The sequence below is a fragment of the Molossus molossus genome, unplaced genomic scaffold (assembly GCF_014108415.1).
Source record: "Molossus molossus isolate mMolMol1 unplaced genomic scaffold, mMolMol1.p scaffold_m16_p_13, whole genome shotgun sequence".
Classification (NCBI taxonomy): Eukaryota; Metazoa; Chordata; class Mammalia; order Chiroptera; family Molossidae; genus Molossus; species Molossus molossus.
Genome location: NW_023425348.1, coordinates 67,951,316 through 67,976,759, shown reverse-complemented (window position 1 = coordinate 67,976,759; position 25,444 = coordinate 67,951,316). Strand labels below are relative to the sequence as shown.

Sequence of the window (25,444 nt, the reverse complement as noted above, 5' to 3'; positions counted from 1 at the left end):
CTCTATTATTGAAGCTGTGTAAATTATTCTTTATTTCAGTTAATGCCTCCTTCAATTCTAACTGTGTATCCATGATTTATAACTGGTCCTTTTTTATGCTCTTGAGGCCCTCACTAAGTTCACTGAGGTTCTCACTAAGTTCATTGAGCATCCTTATAAGCAGTATTTTGAACTCAGTATCTGTTAGGTTGCTTGTCTCCATTTCACTTAGTTCTTTTCTTGGGGTTTTGTTCTGTTCTTTCATTTGGGACCTGTTTCTTTGTCTCCTCATTTTGGCTGCCTCCCTGTGTTTGTTTCAGTGTATTACTTAATGAGAGGTATGGGGCTCGCTGAGACCAGATGCTGCTCGTTTGAAAGAATTTAGGAAAAACCTGAAGCAGGATCCAAGACAGGCCAATCCTATGGTTAAGCAAGTGGCAACAGCTTGGGTGGGCTTGAAAGTTGGGTGGGCTTGAAAGTTGGGTGGGGCGAGGCGGGGCCTCAGGGAGTCTCCAGAGGGCTGGGCTACCAGTGTGAGCCAGGTTGCTGGAGTCCCAGATATGGCAACTGTCTGCCGCCCCAGGGAAGGGCTCACCAAAGGAACAAAGGCCTCTGACAGCACGTTTGTCCAGGAGAAAGCCCCCTCTCCAGCCCTCGCTCCAGTGCCAAACAGCTCAGTTCTTCCCTGTGTGTCTCTCGTGCCCCTCGAGCTGCCTCCCCTCCGAGCTTAGAGGGAGAGAGTCCGATAAGTCCGTGCGCGGGCCCTTTAGGGAGCTGCCTGGGGCTCCAGCCGCTTCAGCCTCCCTGAGCCTCAGTTCCCGCTGGTTTTTCCAGCCAGAAGTTATGGGGATTCTCTTCCCGGCACTAGAACCCTGAGCGGGGCACCTGGTGTGGGACGGGGACCCCTCAGTCCTCAGGGAGGACCTTCCCAGCCGAGGTGTCCTCCTGATTTTTATCCACCACGCTTGGGTGTGGGCCCAGCCCGTCCCCTCCGCCCTCCTACCAGTCTGGATGTGGCTGCTGCTTTAATTCCGTAGTTGTAGGACTTCCATCCAGCTTGATTTCAGGCGGTTCTGAATGATGGTTGTTCTGTAGTTTAGTTGTAACTTTGATGTGGTTGTGGGAGGATGCGATACCGCGTTTACCTACCCGCCGTCTTGACCGGAAGTCCCATTGCCTACTCATTTTCCCTCAAAAGTTACCATCTCCTGAAAGAAATATGTGAAATAACTTTCATCATATTAATCACACTGTTACATAGGACTTTTATATGTCATGAATTTGCAAATTGTCTTTTAAAGAACTTAACATGTCTATGAAGTTTAAATAAGTAAAGGGAAGAGCAATATTTGATATCTCTAGAAGCTATTTGGAAAGATAATATTCGAAAAGAAAATACAACTGTTCTTTATGCAGAGTAATTATAAAACTTCACTTGTGAATATACCAAGAAAATTGTGATGACTATATGGTGAATATATTCATCATATATCATCTAAAATTAGTAACAAACATTTATTGTTTTCCAGTTTCATGAATGTATTAAATGACTGAAAATAGTTATTTTTCAATCCCTTAAAACTCTTTAAAATGATAGTTGTTTTTTTTTAAGGAACTCTGTAGCAATGTTTAATACTAATTCTTTTTGTTTCTCCTGATCACTAATTGAAATAAATCTGCACCACAGAATTTCAAAATTGACAAATATTTAACTATGTCCTTTGCTAAAATATTAAAGAAAAATTAAGAAATTATCTTTGGCTTTAACCTAAAGATATCTTATCAATTCATTTACTGGCATTAGCGTTGTTGTAATATAATACAATGAAATTGCAATGCCTGTATATACTTCCTATGAAATATTTATCAGTTTGACAAAACTGCAGTAAAGTCGATGTATTGTGGTTTATATTCATTCCCAGTAGAGTTTCATTAAGAAGTACTGACGTAAATTGGCAGTGTTTTTACCACAAATCTTTACAAATATATCTAAAATTTGGCTGAAGAACATTTATTTTTAAGTGCATAGACTTTGTTACATTTTATTTTAAAGGCTTCACAGTTAATTTTTCTTTGAGAGCTTTGCCTATATGTGTCTGTTTATACTGTTGCTGTAGCTCAGAACTGGTCTATGACTTAAAGGCATAAATATGTTTTTAAAAAATTACAGTGTTGCTCTGACAAATGTTCTGATGACCTAGAGGAGGAGGGATTGCAGGGGCTTTGTAGGGCTTTCAGAAGAGTTTTTCAGCTTGAGGTCTTGATGCATTTGGAGAAGATGTGAGTCTCTAAATCTATATTGCCCTTTTGAGGAAACACACTAGAGTGGCTTTTCTAGGTTTGCCACATTGTAAACCTGGATATTTTGGGTCATGGCCAGTGTCACTGACTCTTAGCCAGGCTGTAGGGGGTACCTAACCTTATGGTGTGTTTTCACTCTATCAAGTTCTGAAGTGAAAAACTGGCTGTCTCACTTTCCTTCAGGGGCAGTGGAGGCACCATATGATTATACCACCCACTGCCTATTTCTTCACAGCCAAAACCAAAACAACACTCAGTACTGTGCTGCTTTGGGGGCCTTGTGAGTTGGGATAGTACAGGTCCAGATTATCATCCATTTCCTACAAATAAATATTTTATTTTTTGCTAAGAAAAATATAGTATATGGCTAATAACAGAGGCCTTATAATATTTATATCTTTAGTAGAATGATTTTTCTTGAAGGAGAGAAGACCAGGGTAGTAAAATAGTTAATAATCTTTTCCAAACATTTTGTCATTTAACCAATTTGCCATTTATCATTGAGTTTCATTCTGAGTGTTATATCTTTTGTTCATGTATTTCATTAAATAAACTCTATCATCTATCACAAAATTAGTGAGATTTTATAATGTGTTTTATTTTTGTAGGTTTCAAGAAATTCTAAGCTGCTTGTTTCATAATCGAGAAGAAATTAGACAAGAATATCTGAAGTTGGAAATGTTACTTAAAGAAAATGAACTTAAGTCAGTCTATCAACAACAATGCCATAAACAAATAGAAATGATGTGCTCTGCAGATAAAGTAGAAAAGGTATTTAACAAGTTTTTAATTACATTTTATTCCCATGAATGTAAAAACATGGGAACTCCCAGTTCTAGAAATTCGATAGGCCGTGATACTTAATCATCCATTCTCTACAACCACCTGGAAGTTCTGGAGGAAATGTAGCAAACATTGTTTTAAAGGCATAGTTAAATGTACAAGAAAGAAAATCAGTGGCAACTTGCTTCTGTAAGAGTTTATGAAACGCCTAACATGAATGAAGTTAACACACTGAAGGAGAATTGAGTACCAAAGCTGGGCAACAGTCTATCCCAGACGTAGGCAACTTAGTTTACAACTTAGACCAGTGGCAGATTTTTTTCCCAGGGAAGAATATTTTATCACTGACATTGTCAGAATTTCCATTGCATGGTGTTAAAATAAGCAGAGCAACTTTTAGTTGGTTTTAATACAGTAGTACACTGCTGACCCTCCCCATACACACAAACCTCTCTTACTACCTTGCCTTTGATGTACACCACTACTTAGGTAATGGATCCAAGGAACAGTTAGAAATGACAGTCATAACATAAATCTGGGAACCTCAGAGGCCTGCACCCTTCAAATTGGGAGTACACCAGGGAAAAAAAAAAAACACCTAGCACAGGAAAACAGAACCCTGCCTGGGGTAAGGAAAAATGTCTCATTGGAAGACTTTCATTATAGACATACTTTTCACAGGATTTGAGATTTGAATTTTTGCAACCCTTGTGTTTTGTTTAGCAACTTTCTAAGGTGAGAAATTAACATAGAAAATGGTATCAGACCAGTGTTAACCTGTGGGGAACTGAGCAGAAGCAATGCAAAATGAGCCTAGTGAAACAGACCCTCCCCTCAAACCACCACTGAGAACTTACCATCCAAAATTCCAAACACGTGGTGGAACAGTTCCCCCTAGGCAAATCATCAGACTTAGCAAATGTGACACAATACCCGAAACTTCAGAAAATAGAGCAATCTGATAAAAACTATAAAAATGAATGAAGTCATTGAAAAGAAATAACAATAAATTAATCAAAGATAAAAAAAAAAAATTGTGTGGGAAAAAAAACAAAAATGTCCAGAAATTAAAGATTTATTTACTGAAATTTAAAAATTTGCTTTATAGATACAATACTAGACAAGGCTTTAAGCACTTTATATATATTAACTCATTTAATTTACAGAAAATTCTATGAAATATGTAATATTATTATCCTCATAATTAAGGTGAGGAAATGAGGCACATAGAATTTATTTTGTGCTCTGGCCTATTTGGCTCAGCAGTTAGAGCATCAGCTTGCAGACTGGAGGGTCTCAGGTTTGATTCCCAGTTAAGGGCATGTAAGTTGCAGGTTCAGTCCCCAGGCCAGGTCAGGATAGCGTGAGAGGCAACCAATTGGTGTTTCTCTCTCCCTCCCACTCTAAAAATTGACGGGGGAAAAAAACTATTTTTTCCAAGGTCACAGAGCTCATAGGTGTCAGCTGTGGAGATAAAACCTCTTAAGTTTATTGGCTATAGTTAAACTATTGAAAAGGGGAAGCTATCTAGAGGCTGAGAGAGAAAGTGTGTGTGCATATGTGCATGTCTTGTTTGCTTGTTTGTTTTTAAACACAGAAGTGTCAAAATTTAGTCTTACTAAACTGCTTGCTAAGGTAAGGACTCTTGCCTCTCCAAAAGAGGTTTATTATCAAAAGTGCTAAAAAAAATCTGATAACATTGATTCAGCTATAAGTGGTTCTAGCGTACGGACTCTGAGATTAGTGTTAAAGTGAAGCTCCTAGGTAATTTTATGGCCATGTAAAGATAATCAGCATGTCAATTTTAGTGAAATAATAAGTTTACCATGTTAGTTATCCTTTTTGCATAAATAGTAGTAACACCTATACTTTAGAATTACATGTGCGAGCTCAAGACCTACTGTGGTGTTCTGAGGATTTTGTTAATAAAATATGTAAAATTCTTTGAAATATTTTACTTTAATGTCAGGTTTTAACATGCATATTTTGCAATTTCCAGACACTTGCAGTTTATTTCAGAACAGTGATTTAATAGGAGTATCCTGATTGAAAATACCCCATACAGAACCATCATAGAGTATACATTTGATGAACAAGAGAAGTAAAAACTCAAAAACGTGCATTTTAGGGGCTTGGGGTTATTAAATAATAACTGCCATCAGACCCACAAATCTTCTTCTGCCCTGATTCCTAAAAGTAACTACATTATAAATGCTAAAGCAAAATAAAGACAATTTGATTTAACTGCCTTACTTCAGGCAGGTACAGCACTTTTGTTCATTTTTCAGATGAGGTGACTGAACACCCACTGAAATTGCCTGACCTAAGCTTTCAACCCTGCAGATTAGCAGAAGAAAGTCAAGAAGCCACATATCCTCCTTCTGTTACAGCTGTGGCTCCAAACTCTTCAGCTTTCTGGACCCCTTCTGCTGTAGAGAAATCGTTTAGGACCTCAACGAGCTTTTGTTTATGTGGGCTCCATCTACCAATATTCCCATATTAAAATTTTAAACAGATTTATAAAAACATTATTTTAAAAATTTAATACATGATTAAATATTTTTAAATTCATTGTCCAAAAATAATTGAGCAGCCCACTGCATGATAACATATGTAACACTTTAATGAAAAATAACTGAGTGTGTTTCCTAAAACAAACAGAAAAAGACAGTGACAAGAGTGATGTGTTTTTACATTTTTGCAAATCTTTTCAACTCCTGGCTTTTCCCGAAAGTTTTAGTACATCTTTTATTAAAAATAATAAGGAAGAAGAACTTACCTCCTAAAGAGAGTAACATCTTTGACCAAGTTCAAATGTAGTTCCTGCTCTTTTTTTTTCCATTCATGTAGTTTCCTACTTCCAAAATCAGCCATAGGAACATATTTTAATCCATGGGGATCTATTGTCTCGGGTCCAGCCATCATATTTGATGATTATCGAGTTCATTGTCTTTTTGGCAAATAGCCCAGACAGGTCAAGCTGCTCTAGCCCACAGTTCCTGTGAAAGTGTGCAAGATCCTTGGGGTAAGAAACCAAAAGGCCAGCTTTGGTCTCAGTTCAGGCCTAGGTAAAACACAGAAAATAATCGGAATATCCATTATGCATCGGGCAAGATCAGATATTTATGATCACTCTGATACAAGCTCTATTTTCTGTTATTTGCATTAGCCAACCTAAAGACTTAATAGGCAAAACCAGAGCAGTAGAACAATATTTCTTCACATTTTTCAAATTGGAGTGAAGATAAGAACAGGACATGGATCTGTTTTAATTTTGAGTAAGGAACTCATGGGACTTATCAGACCATGTATGGAATTTTCAAATGAAACATTTAAAGGAATGTATTGTAACACACACACACACTACACAAAAGTTATTTATAGTCGTCAATTTTTTCATTGTGTTTCTTCAAGCCATAAACTCTCAACATGTAATTTTATAAAATGACTCACAGCTCGATTTTTATTTTTCTGTAGCAGTAGTAGTGTGAGATTTCAAAGAGGAAGTAGCTTTAAGTATGAAAGAATAGCCTTACTTAATAGACTGCAATAGCATGCTTACAAGGAAATATGCCTCTTTACTAATATCACATACATTGGATATCCTAAGAATTAGGTTGACTTAAATGCATTGTTTTTCAGGCCACTTGCAAACGAGATCATAGACTTGCAATGTTGAAAACTCGTCACAACTATCTACAGAAGAAGAGGGAAGAGGAATTGAAGCAGTTTGATGAGAATACTAATTGGCTCCATCGTGTCGAAACTGAAATGAGACTCTTAGGTCAAAATGGTGATATTCCTAAGGTACAGACATGTTTATACAGGCATACCTCAGAGATATTGTGAGTTCATTTTCAAAACACTGCAATTAAGCGAATATCGCAATAAAGCAAGTCATGAATTTTTCCCAATGCGTATAAAAAATGCATATGTTGACACTGTACTGTAGTCTGTTGTGTGCAATAGCATTGTATATATATATAATAAAAAAAATTTAGGCCTTAATTTAAAAGCACTTTATTGCTCAAAAATGCTAAGCATCATTTGAGCCCTCATTGAGTCATAATCTTTTTGCTGGCGGAGAGTACTGCCTCAATGTTGATAAAAATGCAGTATCTGCAAAGCACAATAAAACAAAGTATGCCTGTATATTCACATTTACTTTGTAAGCACTGAGCTCGTTGAACTATTGTCTTTGTTCTTGAGTAGGTATCTTTCATAAGACAACAACTGCTACATCTCTCTGGGATTTAATTGACTTATTTTACTGTTTTTAACTGAATATACCTCCTGCCTCGCTAATTACATACTGGATTTGACTTTTCTGTACTTTCAGAAGAGTTAAGTTATTTTGAAATGTTATTCTTCAGTGATTGCATCCTTTTATAAGGTAGCTCTTGAATTAGAAAAAATAATTTTATTTCAAACTATACTTGAGGAATAATCATCTAGGTAATTTTAGTTTGTTTTAATACTTGATATTTTGCACAAAAAGAATTTTAAATGTGGTCACCATTGTATTATGGCTAAGGAAACTGATTGGAAAGCTGTATGCACATGTGTATGTACTAAACTGAAGATACTCTACCTGGAGTGGCAAAAGGTTGTATTTATAAAATGTAATGATGAGTAACGATGGTTAATGGCTAAATCAGGTCAAACTTGTGTTCAGCCACAAGATTACAGAAATCTGACTTTAATGTCTTATAGGTAGGGCTATATTTTGCTCCCTTACAATATTAAGTCTTGGGAATATGCAGTTTTTTCCTAATATGGAACCTCCAAAATGTCATTAATGTCATCATTATACTTGTCATTTCATCATTGCAATATCACTGTTTGATCTTCAGTCTCAAGTTCAGAGTTAGGCCAGAAGAAGAGGAAAGAAAGTATGAGGGATATCTATATTAGGAGGGCAACTTTTTTTCAAAAATTCCTAACAGACATATCTTATTGGATGAATTATCGCAGAGCTGGCTAGCCCTAGATACAAGGGTATCAGCAGAGGTGAGTGTTGTTGGATAAATTATCCCCATTATCACCCAGAACAAAATTGGGAGTTCTCTTAATGAAGAAGGTGTAAATAAAGATGGAATAAGCAACTAGCAGAAAGCTGCTGCAAAGTAACTAATTTTGAATCAAATACCTAATACTTAAAAATAATTTCTTTATACTTTTTTTTTTATCCTCACTTAGTGATATACTTACTGATTTTAGAGAGGGAGGTGGGAGAGAAAAAGAGAAACATTGATCATTTGCCTCCCTCTCATATGCATCTCGAGTAGGTATTGAACCTACAACCTAAGTATGTGCTCTAACCAGGAATCGAACCCACAACCTTTTGGTGTATGGGGCGATGCTCCAACTGAGCTACTCTGTCAGGGCCTTTATACCTTGTTTTAAAGGAGGAGCAAATGTACTTTGGTGTTACTCTTCTAAAATTCTGTACGATGTATCAGCTAATTGGTATCTAATCCTAGAATCTTCAAATTTCTGGAAAAGCACTACACTGAAAATGAATACAGTGAAATAAAGTTTTAAATGTTCCCTACAAAGAGAATGTAAATACTGGAAAGAGGATAGACTTTGTAGTTGGAGTGGTTAATAATTCTGTTACTTGAGAGTGTGTTGAATACTAATTCTAACACTAATTGTGTGATTTTGGACAAGTTATTTTACTTTGTTGTCTTAATTTCTCATTTTTAAAATATATTTATGGCATTGTGAAATTAAATGAAATACTGTATGCAAAGGCCTAGTACTACTTAACACATAATAAATAGTTGATAAATAATAGTTTAATAATATTCTAAACAATAACAGGCATCAATAGCCAAATAAAGTTGCACAAAAGGAGCACAAGAGAGTTAGCTACTTCATAAAATCAATTTCCCGTTTTTTCTCCAAAACAGTAATTCTGATTTTTTGGGTCATGGATGCCTTTGAGAATCTGATCATAGAGCAATATATATCTTCTCTCAGAAGGGACATTGGGGAGATCACATTCATACAATTTTGCCCTTTTTTAAATCCTTGTTTCTTTGATACTACATTAAGAATATCTACTCTAAAAGAACACAAGTACATTTTTCTTTTTTGTTGTTTTTTTAATCCTCACCCAAGGATATTTCTCTGTATATCATCAGGGAGAGGGAGAAGCGGAAGAGAGAAAGAGAGAGAGAAACCAAACATTGATTTGAGAGAGATGCATCGACTACTTGCCTCCCACACAACCCAACCAGGGCCGGGTACAAACTGCAACCGAGATCTGTGCCCTTGACCAGAATCGAACCCATGACTCTTTGGTCCGCAGGCCAGTGCTCTCACCACTGAGCCCAACTGGCCAGGGCACAAGCATATTTTTCAAAAATACTATACTCATCTTAAGGTGATACAATGGACATATTTATATAACTAAAAAGAGTAAGAAAAAAAAAAAAACAATGGTTAATCAATAAACTATAATAGGGATTATCTAGGTTAGAAAATGTAACTTAAAGTTCCATTTTTAGGTGTGAGGCATCTAAAACTATAGAGACTCATCATAGAATGCAACAGTCTCCACCAGAGTAGCAAGCCATGTTCTGGATAAAAACTTTCAGAGAAAACAGCTGATATGCCTCGCCAAAGGAGTGTTTCTCATTCAGTGTACAAGAGTTAATTCTCTTGAAAAGTTAACAGATGTTGAATGTTTATAGTCGCCTTGGGTTTGTTTTACTTATTTATAAAGAGTTTCACTTACTTGTTAAAGAGTATGTATATCTAAAACAGTCTTATTCTCAAGACAATCCTTGTCTAAATGACAAGGATTATAAAATTATAAGTATTTTGGTTAGAGTTAAACATTTTACTTTATTTTAAAATAACTACTAGATTCTTCAGGGTTTTTTTTATTACTATTATGGTCATGATGTTCTAATAGAATATTTAACTCTTCTAGTGAGCAAAAGCTTTCTCATGAAGGGTCTAAAAAATTTTTTTTGCATGTGGTAAAATGTAACAAAATTTATTTTAGTAATTTTTACGTGTACAGTTCAAGTGGCATTAGTACATTTATTTAAAAATTAATGTATATAATTTTAAATGTTATATCACAGTATTTCGTTGAATTTATATTATACTCATATTATAATTTAATGTTTGTATAATCAACATTCTAATTTATGACCCAGCCTCAACTAGAAACATACTTAAGAACTTTAGTATTAAAGACGGGGTTGGCAGGGACACATTGTAGAAATTACCTAGTTTACCTTTGCTTTTCCATATTTATTATAAGCTCCCAATTTAAAAAATGGCATGGTATTCTTTTTAGCATTATTATTATTGCTGATTTGTTTTCACCTTTTGGTCTACTTAGTAGCATTTTTAAAATTAATATTGTTTGGGTTTATTTTCAATAAATTTATTTTTTTTTTAATATAGTCAAGTAGAATTTTTCTAGCAACCTGTCTTTTATAACTCTTAAGCAGAACTTTCCCACACCCAAATATGAACCTGGATTTGATTTTTAAATCCTTGTGTTTTAATGCATGATTATAATTTGGAAAAAATTAAGCTGTTTTCATTCTCGCCACCCTAATTCCACTTCAGTTCTTTTTCCGGTGGTTAGTTTTACAGCTACAGTAATTATCTATTTATAAGCTTTTATTTCCTACACAAGAAAACTGAGATATAGCTTTGTAAAAGGACTTATCCACAGTCATACAACTCTGGACATAGACCTAGTACTGCGACTTTCGATTTAGTGCTCTTTTTTTCTCTACCCTCCTGCATTATCTACCTCTTAACCTCTCAAATCTATCCACTTCTCTCTGTCTCCCACTGCCACTACCCTAAATCACACTCCCACTTCCATTAGTGGACTGCTACATTTGGTCTTTCTGCCTTCATTCATATTACACTGTAATTCATTCTCTACTGCAACTAAAATGAGCTTTCTAAAATGTAACTCTGATCATATCACTGTACAGTGCTTTTCTCTCTAATATGATCTCTCTATTATGATTTCCCAGGCCTAGCATGACACCTGAACACCTCAAGTTTTATATATCACCTCATTATATTTTTCACTTCAGCCATTACTAACCTACTTGTAGTTCTCTGAATAGGCAATGCTCTTTTAATCATTAGTATATCAAGACAAGAAAAGACTCAAATTGTAAATTTGGTTTTTCAGAGATGACAAGCTAGCCAAGGCCCATTATTGACTAATATAATTATACAATCAAGGCTTGGCTTTTTAAAAGAAGAGTGATTAAAAAAATAAAGGAGTAAGATTAACAGAGGGAGCACAAAAAGAAGGGATTTTTTTTGTTGTTGTTAAAGAGACAAGATGGAGTATTTGGCAAATATGTTTGCCCTATTAGGATCATTGAATTTTCTAACTGGAAAACATCAAAGAGATCATATAGTCTGGCTCTTAATTTTAATCAAATTGGCTCATCTCCATAAAGACCTTATTTTTGGCTTAATGTTGCATTTGTGTTATGGCTTAGACCATCTCTAAAATCACCTTGCATTGGCCAGTACTCTAACCATATCATACTAACTCCTAAAGAGAGTTTTCTCTAAAATATTTGTTGTATTTCTTGAAATATAATTTTGAGTCATGTAAATAGGCTCTGACTTTAATATATCTAGGATACATAGAATGACATTGCTTTCCTGTCATAGTGCCTACCACAGGCATAGGAAGTATGTTTTTAAAAAGGAAAGAAAAAAACAACTTTAAGCTTTTAGAGAATTAATGGTCAATTGCAGGTTGGGAGGAATATTGAAAAGCTAAAATGGATTATGGGAATTGTCCCCAGGAGAATGTTTCCAGGCACAGAACAGCTCCCATGCTTTATGGGATTGTTGTCTCAGCCCCTCACTTCCTTTCATTATATTGACTAAAATTCTCCCAATTAAAGATTTCAGGAATGCTATTGTATTATTACCAGCATTTCAGTGTAACCACTTAGCTGACATTTTTCATACTCAAGGTATAGTAAGTTTGAGGAAAGATAAGTAATTTTAGGTGGTAGATTAGATAGCAGTTGGGCTATACACATGAGGTTTGGGATAATGGGAGCCTACAAAAGGCTTTTTCAAACTTTTGCTGTAGGACAAAGCTTATACCAAGATTGAGTTAAAGCAAGAAATTGTTATTACATGCAACTTCAAACACTGTAAACCTGGGTAGTACCACTGAGCAAGTTTGACCCAGCCCCTGTTCTGGCAGTGAATCTTACAGTCTAATACACAAAGAAACTATTTCAACAGTTACTGGTCAGCGCTGTGACATAGACTGTTGGAAGTGGAGAGTGTCCATCTTTAAATATAATGCTCAAGGAAAGCCTCTATAAAGAAGCAACATTTGGCCCTGTTGGTGTGGCTCAGTGGATTGAGCGTCATCCCATGGACTGAGAGGTCTGGGTTCAATTCCTAGTCAGTGCACATGCCCAGGTTTCGGTCTCAATCTCCAGTAGGGGGTGTGCAGAAGACAGTGGATTGATGTTTCTCTCTCACACTAATGTTTCTATCTCTCACCCTCTCTCTCTAAAAAATCAATAAAAACTTTAAAAAAAAATCTCTCTCTCAAAAAAAAGGTGATATTTGGCTCTGGCTGGTGTGGCTCTGTTGGTTGGCATTGTCCTGATCACCAGGAAGTTGCTGGTTCAGTTCCTGGTCAGGGCACATGCCTGGTTGTGGATTTGATCCCGAGTCAGGGAGCATACAAGAGGCAACTGATAGATGTTTCTCTCTTGCATCAATCTCTCTCTCTCTCTCTCTCTCTCTCTCTCTCTCACTCACTCACTCTTTCTTTCCTTCCTCCCTTTCTCTCTCTAAGCATGTCCTTGGGGGAGGATTAAAAAAAAAAAAAAAGTGACATTTAAGCAAAAACTGGTCATGTTCATGTATTTTCACAGTCTTATGAGCAAGTCGAATAGCCCAAGAAACTGTCTCCATAATAAAATTTGTGAAGAGTTTCTGACCTTCTGTTTCTGAGGAAACTTGAAACTTAAGATAAACTTGTAAGTTATAGACACCTATACCAGAACCTTTATTTTTCAAACTGTTTCCAAGCAAATCATTGCATATGTGAAAAAACTAACTCTTTTGGCCCTGGCCAGTGTGCCTCAGTTGGTTGGCATGTCATACTGTATACCAAGGAGTGACAGGTTCAATTTCCAGTCGGGGCACATACCCAGGTTTCACGTTCAATCCCTGGCCCAGGAGACAGCAAATCGATGGTTCTTTCTCACATTGATGTTTCTTTCTTCCTTCCTCTCTCTCTCAAATCCATTTTTTAATTAAATTTTTTGACATCAATATAAAATAAACTTTATTAAAGTTGATTCAAATTTTACGTTCTTAAAGGAATCTGATGTATAGTTTACATTGTTTTCTGTAGGAACTCAGTAAAGATCTTCATTGTCACCATTTGCACCTTGAGAACAAAGATTTGAAAACACAAATCAAACATATGATGGATCTAGCTTGTCTTCAGGAACAGCAACATAGGCAAACTGAAGTGTGAGTATATGCATTTATCAATTCTACATATTTTAACACTTTAGACCTAAGGAACCTGAAGCACAAAAGTTCGCTTTTCCAAGCCAAATACCTGAGTTTTATTTGGTACAGGATTTTTTTTTTTTTTAAGTGTCTGCCAGCATCAGAAAACAGAGTTAGAAAGCACTGAGAAAGTGTAAAAGATGTGGTTCTTCCCTTTCAACTAATTTTTTATACTGCTTTATAGTTTTGAAAGCATTTCTAAAAACTATTTTCTGTAACATATGCCATGTAATGCAAAATCCCAAAGATACTTATATTGTAAGATGAAATCTGTCTCTTCCTATCTTCTAGCTATCCATTTCCCCTCTCAGATGCACTCACTATTAATACTAAGTAAATACTTAAGTAGGCAGTTTTTAACCATTTTAATTATAGAATGATATTGTGCTATTATTAAAATGAATTTACTATAAATGTATATATTTTTCATCAACTGTCCAATTTTAATGTGATGATATAGTAGCTCTTTCATGCTTTCTCTACTAGCTGAGTAGTAACATCATTTTGAATCTGTAGTAACGTTATAGTAAAAAAAGTGTAACAATATTTTTGTCACTTTGGATATGTTGGTCAACTCCTTGGGTGTCACTTTCATGCTCTGGAAAAATGAGAAATTTATTTCTCTTTGGGCTTTCTGTTAGTCTAATATTCTACTGAAGTTCTTGTAGTGTTCTCAAATAACTGGTAACTAATTTTTCATACTTATGATTTAGAGAAATCATAAGTAGTTATTTTTAAAAAGAAGAGGAGCAGGGAAAGAACTAACTTTATGGAGATATTTTTCTGTGAATATAAGCTCATCCTAACCTCTCCATACTGTCTATATCTATACCTTAAGCAGACATTGAATATTTATTAACTAGCACTTAAAACAACTGTAAGAACTAAAGCTATAAAAGAAACATGGATTTATTTATTTATTTATTTATTTATTTATTTATTTATTTATTTATTTCCTCACCCATGGATATTTTTTTTTTTTTTAAGAAAGAGGAAGGGGAGAGAGAGAACATCCATCAGTTGTTTCCTGTACATACCTCAGCCAGGATCAAACCTGCAACTTTTGTATGTGTCCTGACCAGGAATTGAACCTTCAACCTTCTGGTGAATGGAAGATGCTTCAACTAACTGAGCCACCTGTCCAGGGCGAAACATTAATTTATTTTAACCATACTGTATTTGTTATATAAGACAGAGATTAATACATGTAAGGTAAATTTCTGCCTCAAATGGATAAAAAGATTTCTAACTCTTAGTATTTAAAATTTGGTCAACCAAAGCATTACAAACAGGCAGTACAGTATAGTGAGTATTAGTTTTGGGATTGGTCTTGAGTTCTAGCTTATATTAGCAATATAACCTTGCCTAAATTATTTAATCCCACTAAACCTGAGTTTTCTTATATATTAAAATAGATTATAAAACATATAAAGAATCTGAAAGGATTAAATGACAAAATAATCTAGGTGTTGAACTATCTTAGCAGAACTTTGCAGAATGGAGGCAAAATGTCGATGTAATATATAGGTAAAGTGCTAAAAGAAAAAAATTTTCAACCAAGAATACTCTACCGAGCAAAGTTATTGTTCAGAATTAAAGGAGAGACAGGCAAAAGCTAAAGAAGACTATAATTAACTTTTAAAGTAATGACTACATTAAGAGACAGAGAATGGCATTACATAATAATAAAGGGGTTAATCCAGCAAGAGGTTATAATGTTTGTAAATATTGATGCATCCAACATAGGAGCACCTAAATGTATAAAGTGAACATTAGCATAACTAAAGGGAAAAATAAAAAGCTAACAATTATAGTAGGGGACTTTAATATCCCATTTATATCAATGGATAGATTTTCTGGACAGAGAAGCAATAAGGAAACATTATCCTTAGCAGATGTACTTGACATATATACAAGACTCTTTAAAAAAAATAGAATGGTCTATATTATAAGGCCAGCATTTCTCTGATGCCAAAACCAGACTAGGACAACACAAGAAAAGAAAATTATAGGCCAATATCTCAAGAACACAGACATTAAAATTCTCAACAAAAATATTAGCAAACCAAATTCAACAATATATTAAAAAAATCGTACACCATGGTCAACTCGGATTTATCCTAGGGATACAAGTGTGAATCAACATTCTTTAATTATTCAGTGTGATAACATCACATTAATAAAATGAAGGCTAAAAATCATATGATCATCTCAAAAAATGCTGAAAAAGCATTTGACAGAATTCAACATTCATTTATGATAAAAACTTTCAACAAAGTAGGTATGATAGGAACATGCCTCAACATAATAAACACCATATATGACAATCTCACAGGTAATATTATCCTTAATGGTGAAAAGCTGAAAGCTTTTCCTCTAAGATCAAGAACAAGTCAAGGATGCCCACTATCACTACTTTTATTCAACATAGTGTTGGAAGCCCTACCCAGAGCAATTAGGCAAGAAAAAGAAAAGGCATCCAGTTTGGAAAGGAAGAAGTAAAACTGTCGTTATATGCAGATGGCATGATACTATATATCTAAATACCAAAATACTGTTAGAACTAATGAATTCAGTAAAGTTGCAGGATACAAAATCAATGTAGAAAAATAATTTGTGTTTGTGTTTCTATACACTAATAATTAACTATCAGAAAAGTAAATTAAGGCAATTTTAATTACAATTGCATGGAAAAGTATAAATACCTAGGAACCGATTTAATGAAGCAAGTGAAAGACCTGTATGCTGAAACTTAAGATGTTACTGAAAGGAATTGAAGAAGACAAAAATAAACAGAAAAATAATTCTGTGGTCATAGATTGGAAGCATTAATATTGATAAAAATGTCCGTACTACTCAGCAAGCTACATATTAAATACATTCCCAATTAAATTTTAATGTCATTTTTCACAGAAAGAGAAGAAACAATTCTAAAATTTGTAATGAACCACCAAAAACCCTGAACCAAAGCAATTGTGAGAAAGAACTAAATTGGAAGCATTATAGTCTTTTATTTAAAACTATATAACAAAGCTATAACAAAACAGTATGGTTTTGGCACAAACTCAGACACATAGATCAGTGGAACAAAATAGAGAACCCAGAAATGAACCCAGGTATATATTGTCAATTAATTTATGACAAGCAGCCAAGAATATACAATGAGAAAAGGACAGTCTCTTCAATAAATGGTGTTGGGAAAAGTGGAGGGCAACCACTTGCAAAAGAATGAAACTGGATCACTATCTTATACTGTACACAAAAATCAGCGCAAAATGGATTAAAGACTACACTTGAGATCTGAAACAAAACCAGAAGAATATATAGGTAGTAAGTTCCTTGACATTGGACAGACTTGGTGGTGAATTTTGGATTTGACAGCAAAAGCAAAGCCAATAAAAGCAAAAGTAGCACTGGCCAATTTGGCTTAGCAGTTAGAGCATCATCCCATGGATTGAAGAGTCTTGGGTTCAATTCCTGGTCAAGGGCAGTACCTTGGTTGCAGGTTCAGTCCTTGGCCCCAGTTGAGGTCACGCAGGAGGCAAGCAGTCAGTGTCTCACATTGATGTTTCTTTTTGTCTCTCTCTCTCTCTCTCTCTCTCTCCCTTCTTTCCTCCTATTCTATTTGAAAATTCAGTGGAAAAATATCCATGGGTGTGGATTTAAAAAGCAAAAGTAAACAAGTGGTACTACATCAAATTAGAAAAACTTTCACACAGCTAAAGCAAGTAAGTCATCAATAAAATGAAAGCCAGCCTACTGAATGGGAGAAATATTTGCAAATCATATTTAAAATATATAAAGAACTCATACAATTCAATAGCAAAACAAGCTGATTAAAAAGTGGGCAGATGATCTAAAGAGACATTTTTCCAAAGAAGACATACAAGTGGCCAACATCACTAATCATCAGGGAAATACAGATAAAAACCATAGTGAGATACCACTTCACACATGTTAAATTGGCTCTTATACAGACAAGAAATAAGTGTTGGGAAGGATGTGGAGAAAAAGGAATCCATTGTACACTGTTAGAAATGTAAATTGGGCCCTGGCCGGTTTGGCTCAGCGGTTAGAGCGTCGGCCTGCGGTACAGAGAGACCCGGGTTCGGTTCCTGCTAAGGGCACGTACTTCGGTTGCAGTTTGTCCCCGGCCCTGGTTGGTCGTGCGGGTGGCAGCCACTCGATGTGTCCCTTCACATCGATGTTTCTCTCTCTCTCTCTTCCTCTCTCTCTCTCCCACTCTATCTGTACAAAAGATGGAAAAATGTCCTCAGGTGAGGATAAAAAAAAAAAAAAAAGAAAGAAATGTAAATTGGTACAACCACTATTAAAAACAGTATGGCGTTTACTCAAAAAATTAAAAATAAAACTACCATGTAATCCAGCAATTTTACTTCCAAGTACTTATCTGATCAAAATGAAAACACTGATCTGAAAGATACATGCACACCCTCGTGTTTATCGCAGCATTATTTACAATAGCCAGGATATGGAAACAACCTAAGTATTCATCAATGGATAAGGGGGAAATGTGTATGGAATATTATTCAACAAAAAAAAAAGAATGAAATCTTGTCATTTGCAAAAATATGCATGGACCTTGAGGGCATTTTTCTAAGTATTATAATAAGTCAGATAGGAAAATACAAGTATCATATGGTCTCACTTATATGTGGAATCTTAAAAAAAAGCTCATTGCCCTGGCCGGTTTGGCTCAGTGGTTGGAGCCTCGGCCTGCGGTCCAGAGAGACTCGGGTTTGGTTCCCACTAAGGGCGTGTACCTGGGTTGCAGTTTGTCCCTGGCCCTGGTTGGTTGTGCACGTGGCCGCCACTCAATGTGTCCCTTTCACATCCATGTTTCTCTCTCTCTCTCTTTCTTCCTTGCTCTCCTGCCCACTCTATCTGAACAAAAAATGGAAAAATGTCCTCGGGTGAGGATAAAAAAATTTTTTAAAAAAGCTCATTGATAAAGAGTGAAAATTGCTGGTTGCCAGAAGCTGAGGGTGGGACATGAGCAAAAGAAGTGAAGAGAGTCAAAAGGAACAGACTTTCAGGTATATAAATAAATCATGGGTGTATAGTATACAGCATGTCGACTTTAGTTTAAATATTACTGTGTTGCATATTTGAAATTTACTAAAAGAGATCTTAAAAGTTCTCGTCCCAAGGGAAAAAAAATTCCATTGCTATTTGTAGTGGTGGATATCAACTAGACTTACTGTGGTGATCATTTCACAATATATATACATATAAAATCAAAAAAATAATTGAATGGATGCATAAATACATTCATACATGCATATATATGTAACATAGTTGTGGTTCCCTATGACCACCTCTAGATTTGATGATTAAGATGACTCACAGTACTCATCATATAGCTGTACTCATAGCTATGATTTATTAAAGCGAAAGCATGCAGAGCAGAATCAGCAAAAGGAAAAGGAGAATGGGGCAACATCCAAAGAAAACCAAATGTAAGCTTTCAAGTGCCCTCTTCCAGTGGACCCACACAGGATGTGCTTAAATCCTCCAGCGAAAAGTTGTGACAACACATGTGAAATGTTGTCTACTTTGGAATCTCATTAGATAAAACTTAGTGCACTGGGTTTTTGTTGGTAGCTGATCTCTCATAGGCTCCCTCTGCCTAGCACGGACCAAAAACAGACTTCCCAGAAGGAAAGCAGTTGCTCAGAGTAAACCACATTGTTTGTACGAACAGTTTAAGCACAGTGAGTCACTCTTATCAGTTCTGAAAGTGCTGTCAAAATCCAAGGTTCAAAATGCCAGCTAAGGGCCAGCCTGCTAGCAAGCCTTTCTAACAATAAAGGTAACTCTTCTCTGCACAGCACCTGATAGTATAGATAGTCAATAAATAATTGTTTTTATTGACTTTCTGAATGGCTTTTTCCTATAGTTACCTACTTGGCTTAAGTGAAGTACTCCCCATCATCACCAAAATGAAAAGTGTCACAGACTATTTATTTATACTATATAAATATCTAAGACTCCTAAGTAATAAAGCAATTATTTCCTTGTATGTTAAAATTAATGCCTATTCTTTTCCCACTGACCTATTTATTCTCCCACTGGTTCTATTCTCCTGGATGTTATAAGTCAACTGGAATACTAGGACTGAATCATTTCAAGATTACTCATGTTGTTTGATGACATTTTCTTTGATTTAAAAGTTAGGAACCATTGATTGCGTGTATAAATTTATAACTATTTAGCTGTGGCATTTCTTTAATGCACACCTATGTGGAGGTTGCGTGTATAAATTTATAACTATTTAGCTGTGGCATTTCTTTAATGCACACCTATGTGGAGGTCTAATACATAAAAAGATACATTCAGTACTGCCCTGATTAACAAGGATAGGGAAGATTTTGAATCAGAACCAAGAATCAAGTGTCCCATCGATTTTCCTTTACCCACCATTCTTGTCCACAATGTTTCTCCTTGAAACCCCTTGGAATAGATTTGAAAGCCATTGCTTTAGCTTATAAAGAGCTAACTGAAAGTGAAATTGAGTTCTGTTTTTGTTGTTGGTGGTGGTGGTGGTGGTGGTTTTTAAATGTTATATACCTAAAATTATTCTCATCATTTGACAGAGTGTATTAATTTTTCATTTTAATCTCATGGTATTTAGTAACTAACAGTATCTTTGGTTTGCGAATCACATCATGCTTTGTAAAAAGCTTTTATATGTGTTTAATTCATTCGGTTTTCAAAACAATCTCCTGTTATAAGTAGTGGCTGTCCAATTGATCCCAACATAATAGAGGGAAAATGTCCATTGCGCCTTATCTAAAATCATACAGAAGTAAAGACTGGCTGAGAGTACAGCCTGGTGTTTGTACTTCACATCCAAGATTCTTTCCACTCTATACTTAACGTATTAAGAATATGTTGAGGTAGTTGACTGAGATTTTCCCAAAGGAATGTAGTATTAGATACAGGGAATCATTCAGATGATCTGCTAATACTTTGGATGTTACATAGAACTATATAATGTATTTAAAATGTAGTGTTTGTCTCTTCCGTTTTTGTTACCTTCTGTATATAGAGTGCTGAATGCTTTACTTCCAATCCTACGAAAACAGTACTGTGCATTAAAAGAAGCTGGCCTGTCAAATGCTGCTTTTGAGTCTGACTTCAAAGAAATTGAACATTTGGTAGAGAGGAAAAAGGTGGTTGTTTGGGCTGACCAAACTACTGAACCCACCAAGCAGAACGATCTACCAGCGGTTTCTATGCTTATGAACTTTCCACAACTTGCACCAGTTCAGACTACTCCTTGTTGTAAGTATGGCTTTTATTTTATTAAGTAAATAATAACATTTCTAAAATGCGGCACCACCTTTTTATGTCCATTGACAGAACAATAAACGTTTTAATAGGTTTGGCTATTTTGTGAGAATTAATAGGGAGATTGGCTTCAGGATCATTTCACAGGTCTAAGAGCAAGTATGTTTGATATCCTAAGTACCTCTAGCAATGACACCTCTAAGTTACTTCTTTCACCCATTGCTGATAGACTAATTTTACTTCCTTCTTTAACATTTAACATCTATTAAGGACTGAAGGTTGTAATTAAGAATGTCACATTCTTTACTATGTAATACACTGTTCTTAGGATCTAACTGTGTAGAGTTGACCGTTTTTCTGGTGTCATAGTACTTGGTATCTCACTGCATGAGTGGACGTGGAACAATTTTACACAGAGCTTTCAATCCATCCACAAGTTTGGATACATAATATTTTTCATTATTATTTAGTTTAAAATATTTTCTTATTTCTGTTAAAATTTCTTCTTTGACCCATGTAGCATTTTTTAATACCAAAAAGCTATGACAAACTCCAGCCTATTTGGGGGTAATTGATTTTTAGCTCAATTGAATTGTATTTAGAGAAAATACTTTGTATGATTTTAATCCTTTCAAGTTTGTGGATATTTGCTTTCCATCCAGTATATAGTAAGCTTGAATAAGTGTTTCAGGTATGCTTTTAAGAAATATATATTTTGTAGATATTGGTTACATTGTTTTTATAAGTTAGGTCAAATTGGTTGTGTTCTTCAAATCTTATTCTTACTGATTTATGTTTTAATTTATGTTCTATCCAATACCAAGGAGACCCATTAAAATTCCCTCTATTACTGTGGACTTTTCTATTTTGTGTTAGGTTTCTATTGCTGCCCTAACAAATTAACACAAACATACCAACTTTTTATCTCAGAGTTCTGTAGGCCAGAAGTCCAACAAGTTCAATTGGTTAATCTGCTTAGAGTTTCATAAGGCCAAAATCAAGGAGTGAGCCTGCTGAAACCCTTATTTGAAGGTTCTATGGGAGGATGCTGCTAGGCTTATTCTGGTAGTTAGCAGAATTCAGTTCCATATGGCTATAGGGCTGAGATATGTGTTTTCTTGTCGGCTATTGGCCAGAGGTCATTCTGAGTTTCTAGGGGTCCCTCATTTTCCCTGGCACATGACCCTCTTCATCATATTTTTTTATTTGACAATCTAAGGGAAAAGAGGTCTATAATAAATAGAGTCATAACTCGCCACTTCGCTCTTCGACTTTCGTGGCTTCACTCTATCGCAATTTTTTCAAATATATTCATTAAAAAGTTGATCAAGACAGTGAAAATGATATGGCACACACTCGGTTGTCTTAAGTCAATTATACACCCCTTTATTACAATTAAAATTAAAATCACTGTACTTATGGACTGTAGGCCTATGTATTCGAGCACCCAGGAATCCTTCAATGCCAGGTGCAACCGTTAGAGTCTGGAACGGGTTAACCGCAATAAACGAGGGACAACTGTAGTCAAGTATTGCATGTTTTAAAATTTTTTGAGCCCTGGCCAGTTTGGCTCAGCGGTTGAGCGTCAGCCTGTGGACCAGAGTCCCGGGTTCGGTTCCTGCTAGGGGCATGTACCAAAAAAAAAAAAATTCTTGAGGCATACCAGTTGAAAATCTCTGATGAGATAATCTCCCTATTTTAAAATTCTGGAAAATGTAATAATACAATTTCAGAACGTGAAATCATGTTTCTAAGGTTAAGAATCCCTTTTATTGTCCTTAAAAATAATGCATCTGAAGATGTACGTATTTTACTTTTCTTTCTTGAAGACTATTTTGCTGGATATAGAATTCCAATTTAGCACTTTAAAAAATTGTCTTCTGGCTTTCGTTGTTGCTGTTGAAGTCAACTTTATTCTAACTGTTGCTCCCTTGAATGCAGTGTGACTTCTGGCTTCCTAAAATACTTTGTCTTTGGATTTTAGTAGTTTTGCTATATTGTGGCTATGTAACATAGAAGTTTTTGAATTTGTGTTTGGGTTATCTTTTATTAGTTTTCTACAGTTTTTTTGTTTTTGTTTTTTTATCCTCACCCGAGGACATTTTTTCATTTTTGTTCAGATAGAGTGGGAGGGAGAGCGAGGGAGGGAGGGGGGGAGAGAGAGAGAGAGAGAGAAACATCGACGTGAAAGGGACACATCAAGTGGCTGCCTTCCACACAACCCCAACCGAGGCCAGGGACAAACTGCAACCGAGCTATGTGCCCTTAGCAGGAACCGAACCCAGGTCTCTCTGGACCGCGGGCCAACACTCTGACCACTGAGCAAAATTGGCCAGGGCAGTTTTCTAAAGTTCTTAACTCTTATATTTTCAATTATCATTTCTGCCACTTTTGCTCTCTCCTCTACTTCTGGGGCTCCAGTTTTATTGCACAATAACTTCTCATTGTCTTACCTATGCCTTTTACTCTCTCCTGCTTTTCAGTTTTTTCTCTCACTGGAACATTTTTTAAACATATTTTATAGTTTACTTAACTGTGTCAAATGGTTCTTAAAACCATTATGTTCTTAATTTCATTTAAAGTCTGTGTCTAAGAGCTCAGAAATCTGAACCCTCTGGGTCTGTTTCTGTTGTCTCTTTCTGCTGATTTTTGTGATTTTGTTTCCTTAAATGCATGCTAGTTTTTGTTTATCAGGCATGTATTTGCATAATTGTTACAAAGATATTTTGAGTCTTCTGATAATAATATCTTCCTTCAAGGAGGGTTACATTTGCTTCTTCCAGGGTCCTGGTGGCATTAGCAATCCAAAATCACTTCAATTTTAGAGAGTGCGATCATTTGAAACTGAGCTGCTGCTTATGCCAGGGCCTCCCCCTGATTTATCCTCTAGCATTTAGCTGTTCAGGGTACCAACTCAAAGCAAAGAGAGTTTACAACTCCTCTTTGTGGGCCCTAAATTTCAGTTCTAGTGCCCGAGACCTACAAAGCTCTCAACAAAGGTACTAAGCATTTCTGCCTCCTCCTCGAGCATCAACAAACAACCACAAGGGGAAAATAGCCTCCGACTACCTCCTGATACTTACCTATAATTCGTCGCAATTCTGTTAGCTCTCCTTTGCCTTCAAGCATATGTTTTTTATATTTTGTCCAGATATTTTAATTGCCTTCAGTAGAGAGGTTGGGCTGAATTACCTAGGTCTCTGTTATTAAGTTCCTTATATTTTTACATTAAGATGACAGAGAATTTGGATATATATATAATTTAATTTTTCTTTTATAAAGCATTAGAACTGACCTAGTTGAGATCTTTGGAAAGAAAATTTAAAGATTTATTTTTCAGATTCTTTCAAACCTTTTGGGCCTTGATTCTTTCTGTATAATATATTCAAGATGTTGGAGAGGAAATATGGTTTTAACACCAAGATTGAGAAATACTGACCACCTGCTATATGATAGTCATTATTCCTCATTTAAAAATCCATATTTCACTTACAATGAAATTGCATAGACTATACTTGTCAACAGTAAAACAAAACATTTATTTCGCTCTTAATTTATTTCCACAGTATTTTCAAAAGGAAAGACAATTAAAATGTTACATTAGCCCTGGCCAGTGTGGCTCAGTGGTGAGAGTGTCAGCCCTCACACCAAAGGGTCATGGGTTCGATTCCCAGTCAAGGGCACATACCTGGGTTGCAGACTTGATCCCTGGCCCCGATGTGTCTCTCACATCGATGGTTCTCTCTCTCTCCCTCTCTCTCTCCCTCTCTCTCTCTCTCTCTCTCTCTCCCTCTCTCTTTCTCTCTCTCTCTCTCCTCCCTGCCTTTCACTCTTTCCAAAAATCTCCATTGAAAAAATATCCCTGGATGAGGATTAACAGCAACAACAAAAAATGTTGCATTATATAAAGATGTGTCTTCTTTAGAAAAATGTGTCAGAGGTGGGTTTTTTTAATTGTTTCTGCTTCGTTGTTGTATTATTTTGTTCACATGATTTTATAGATTAACTATTTGCTTAGTATGTCTTATCTATTCCATGAATTATCTATGTTATATAGTAAAGAGTCAAAGGTAAATAACAGGGAAGGGGTATAAAGTGAGGCCACTTACAAATACTTGGTTTTTGCAGTCTTAGAATATTGAAGCACTTCATTTTAAACAGTATTTGCATTTCTGAAGACATGAGGCAATACCCAGATAGCTTATATTGCTAAAATTAGACTATAACTGACAGTCCTGACAAATATTAGAAGTAAAATTGAAGTGATTTAACTTAAGCAAAACAAATGTGTCTCATTCATCTTAAGGTTACACATGTATCACTGACTTTTCTGTACTCTTATAAATAGGTAATGTTAAGTGGTTTTGTTAAATTTCAAAAATACTAATTGGTATGGGATATGATTATTTAGGGGGCAGTCGTCTGGTGCTTTAGAGTCTTTTAGAGAGTATATACTAGCTCAACTGAATTCTTTATTTTTAAAACACCCCCACACACACTG

At 35.6% G+C, this 25,444-nt stretch overlaps 1 protein-coding gene across 2 annotated transcripts in view; it reads left to right on the top strand.

The window, feature by feature from the left end:
• Window positions 1-25,444, top strand: part of KIF18A (kinesin family member 18A) — a 78,438-nt gene that overhangs the window by 24,156 nt on the left and 28,838 nt on the right. For both annotated transcript variants that reach the window (XM_036258627.1, XM_036258628.1), the window contains 4 exons: window positions 2,889-3,051; window positions 6,706-6,870; window positions 13,466-13,587; window positions 20,702-20,937. In XM_036258627.1, the coding sequence (XP_036114520.1) occupies window positions 2,889-3,051; window positions 6,706-6,870; window positions 13,466-13,587; window positions 20,702-20,937 (686 nt within the window). The remainder of the gene's footprint in view (window positions 1-2,888; window positions 3,052-6,705; window positions 6,871-13,465; window positions 13,588-20,701; window positions 20,938-25,444) is intronic.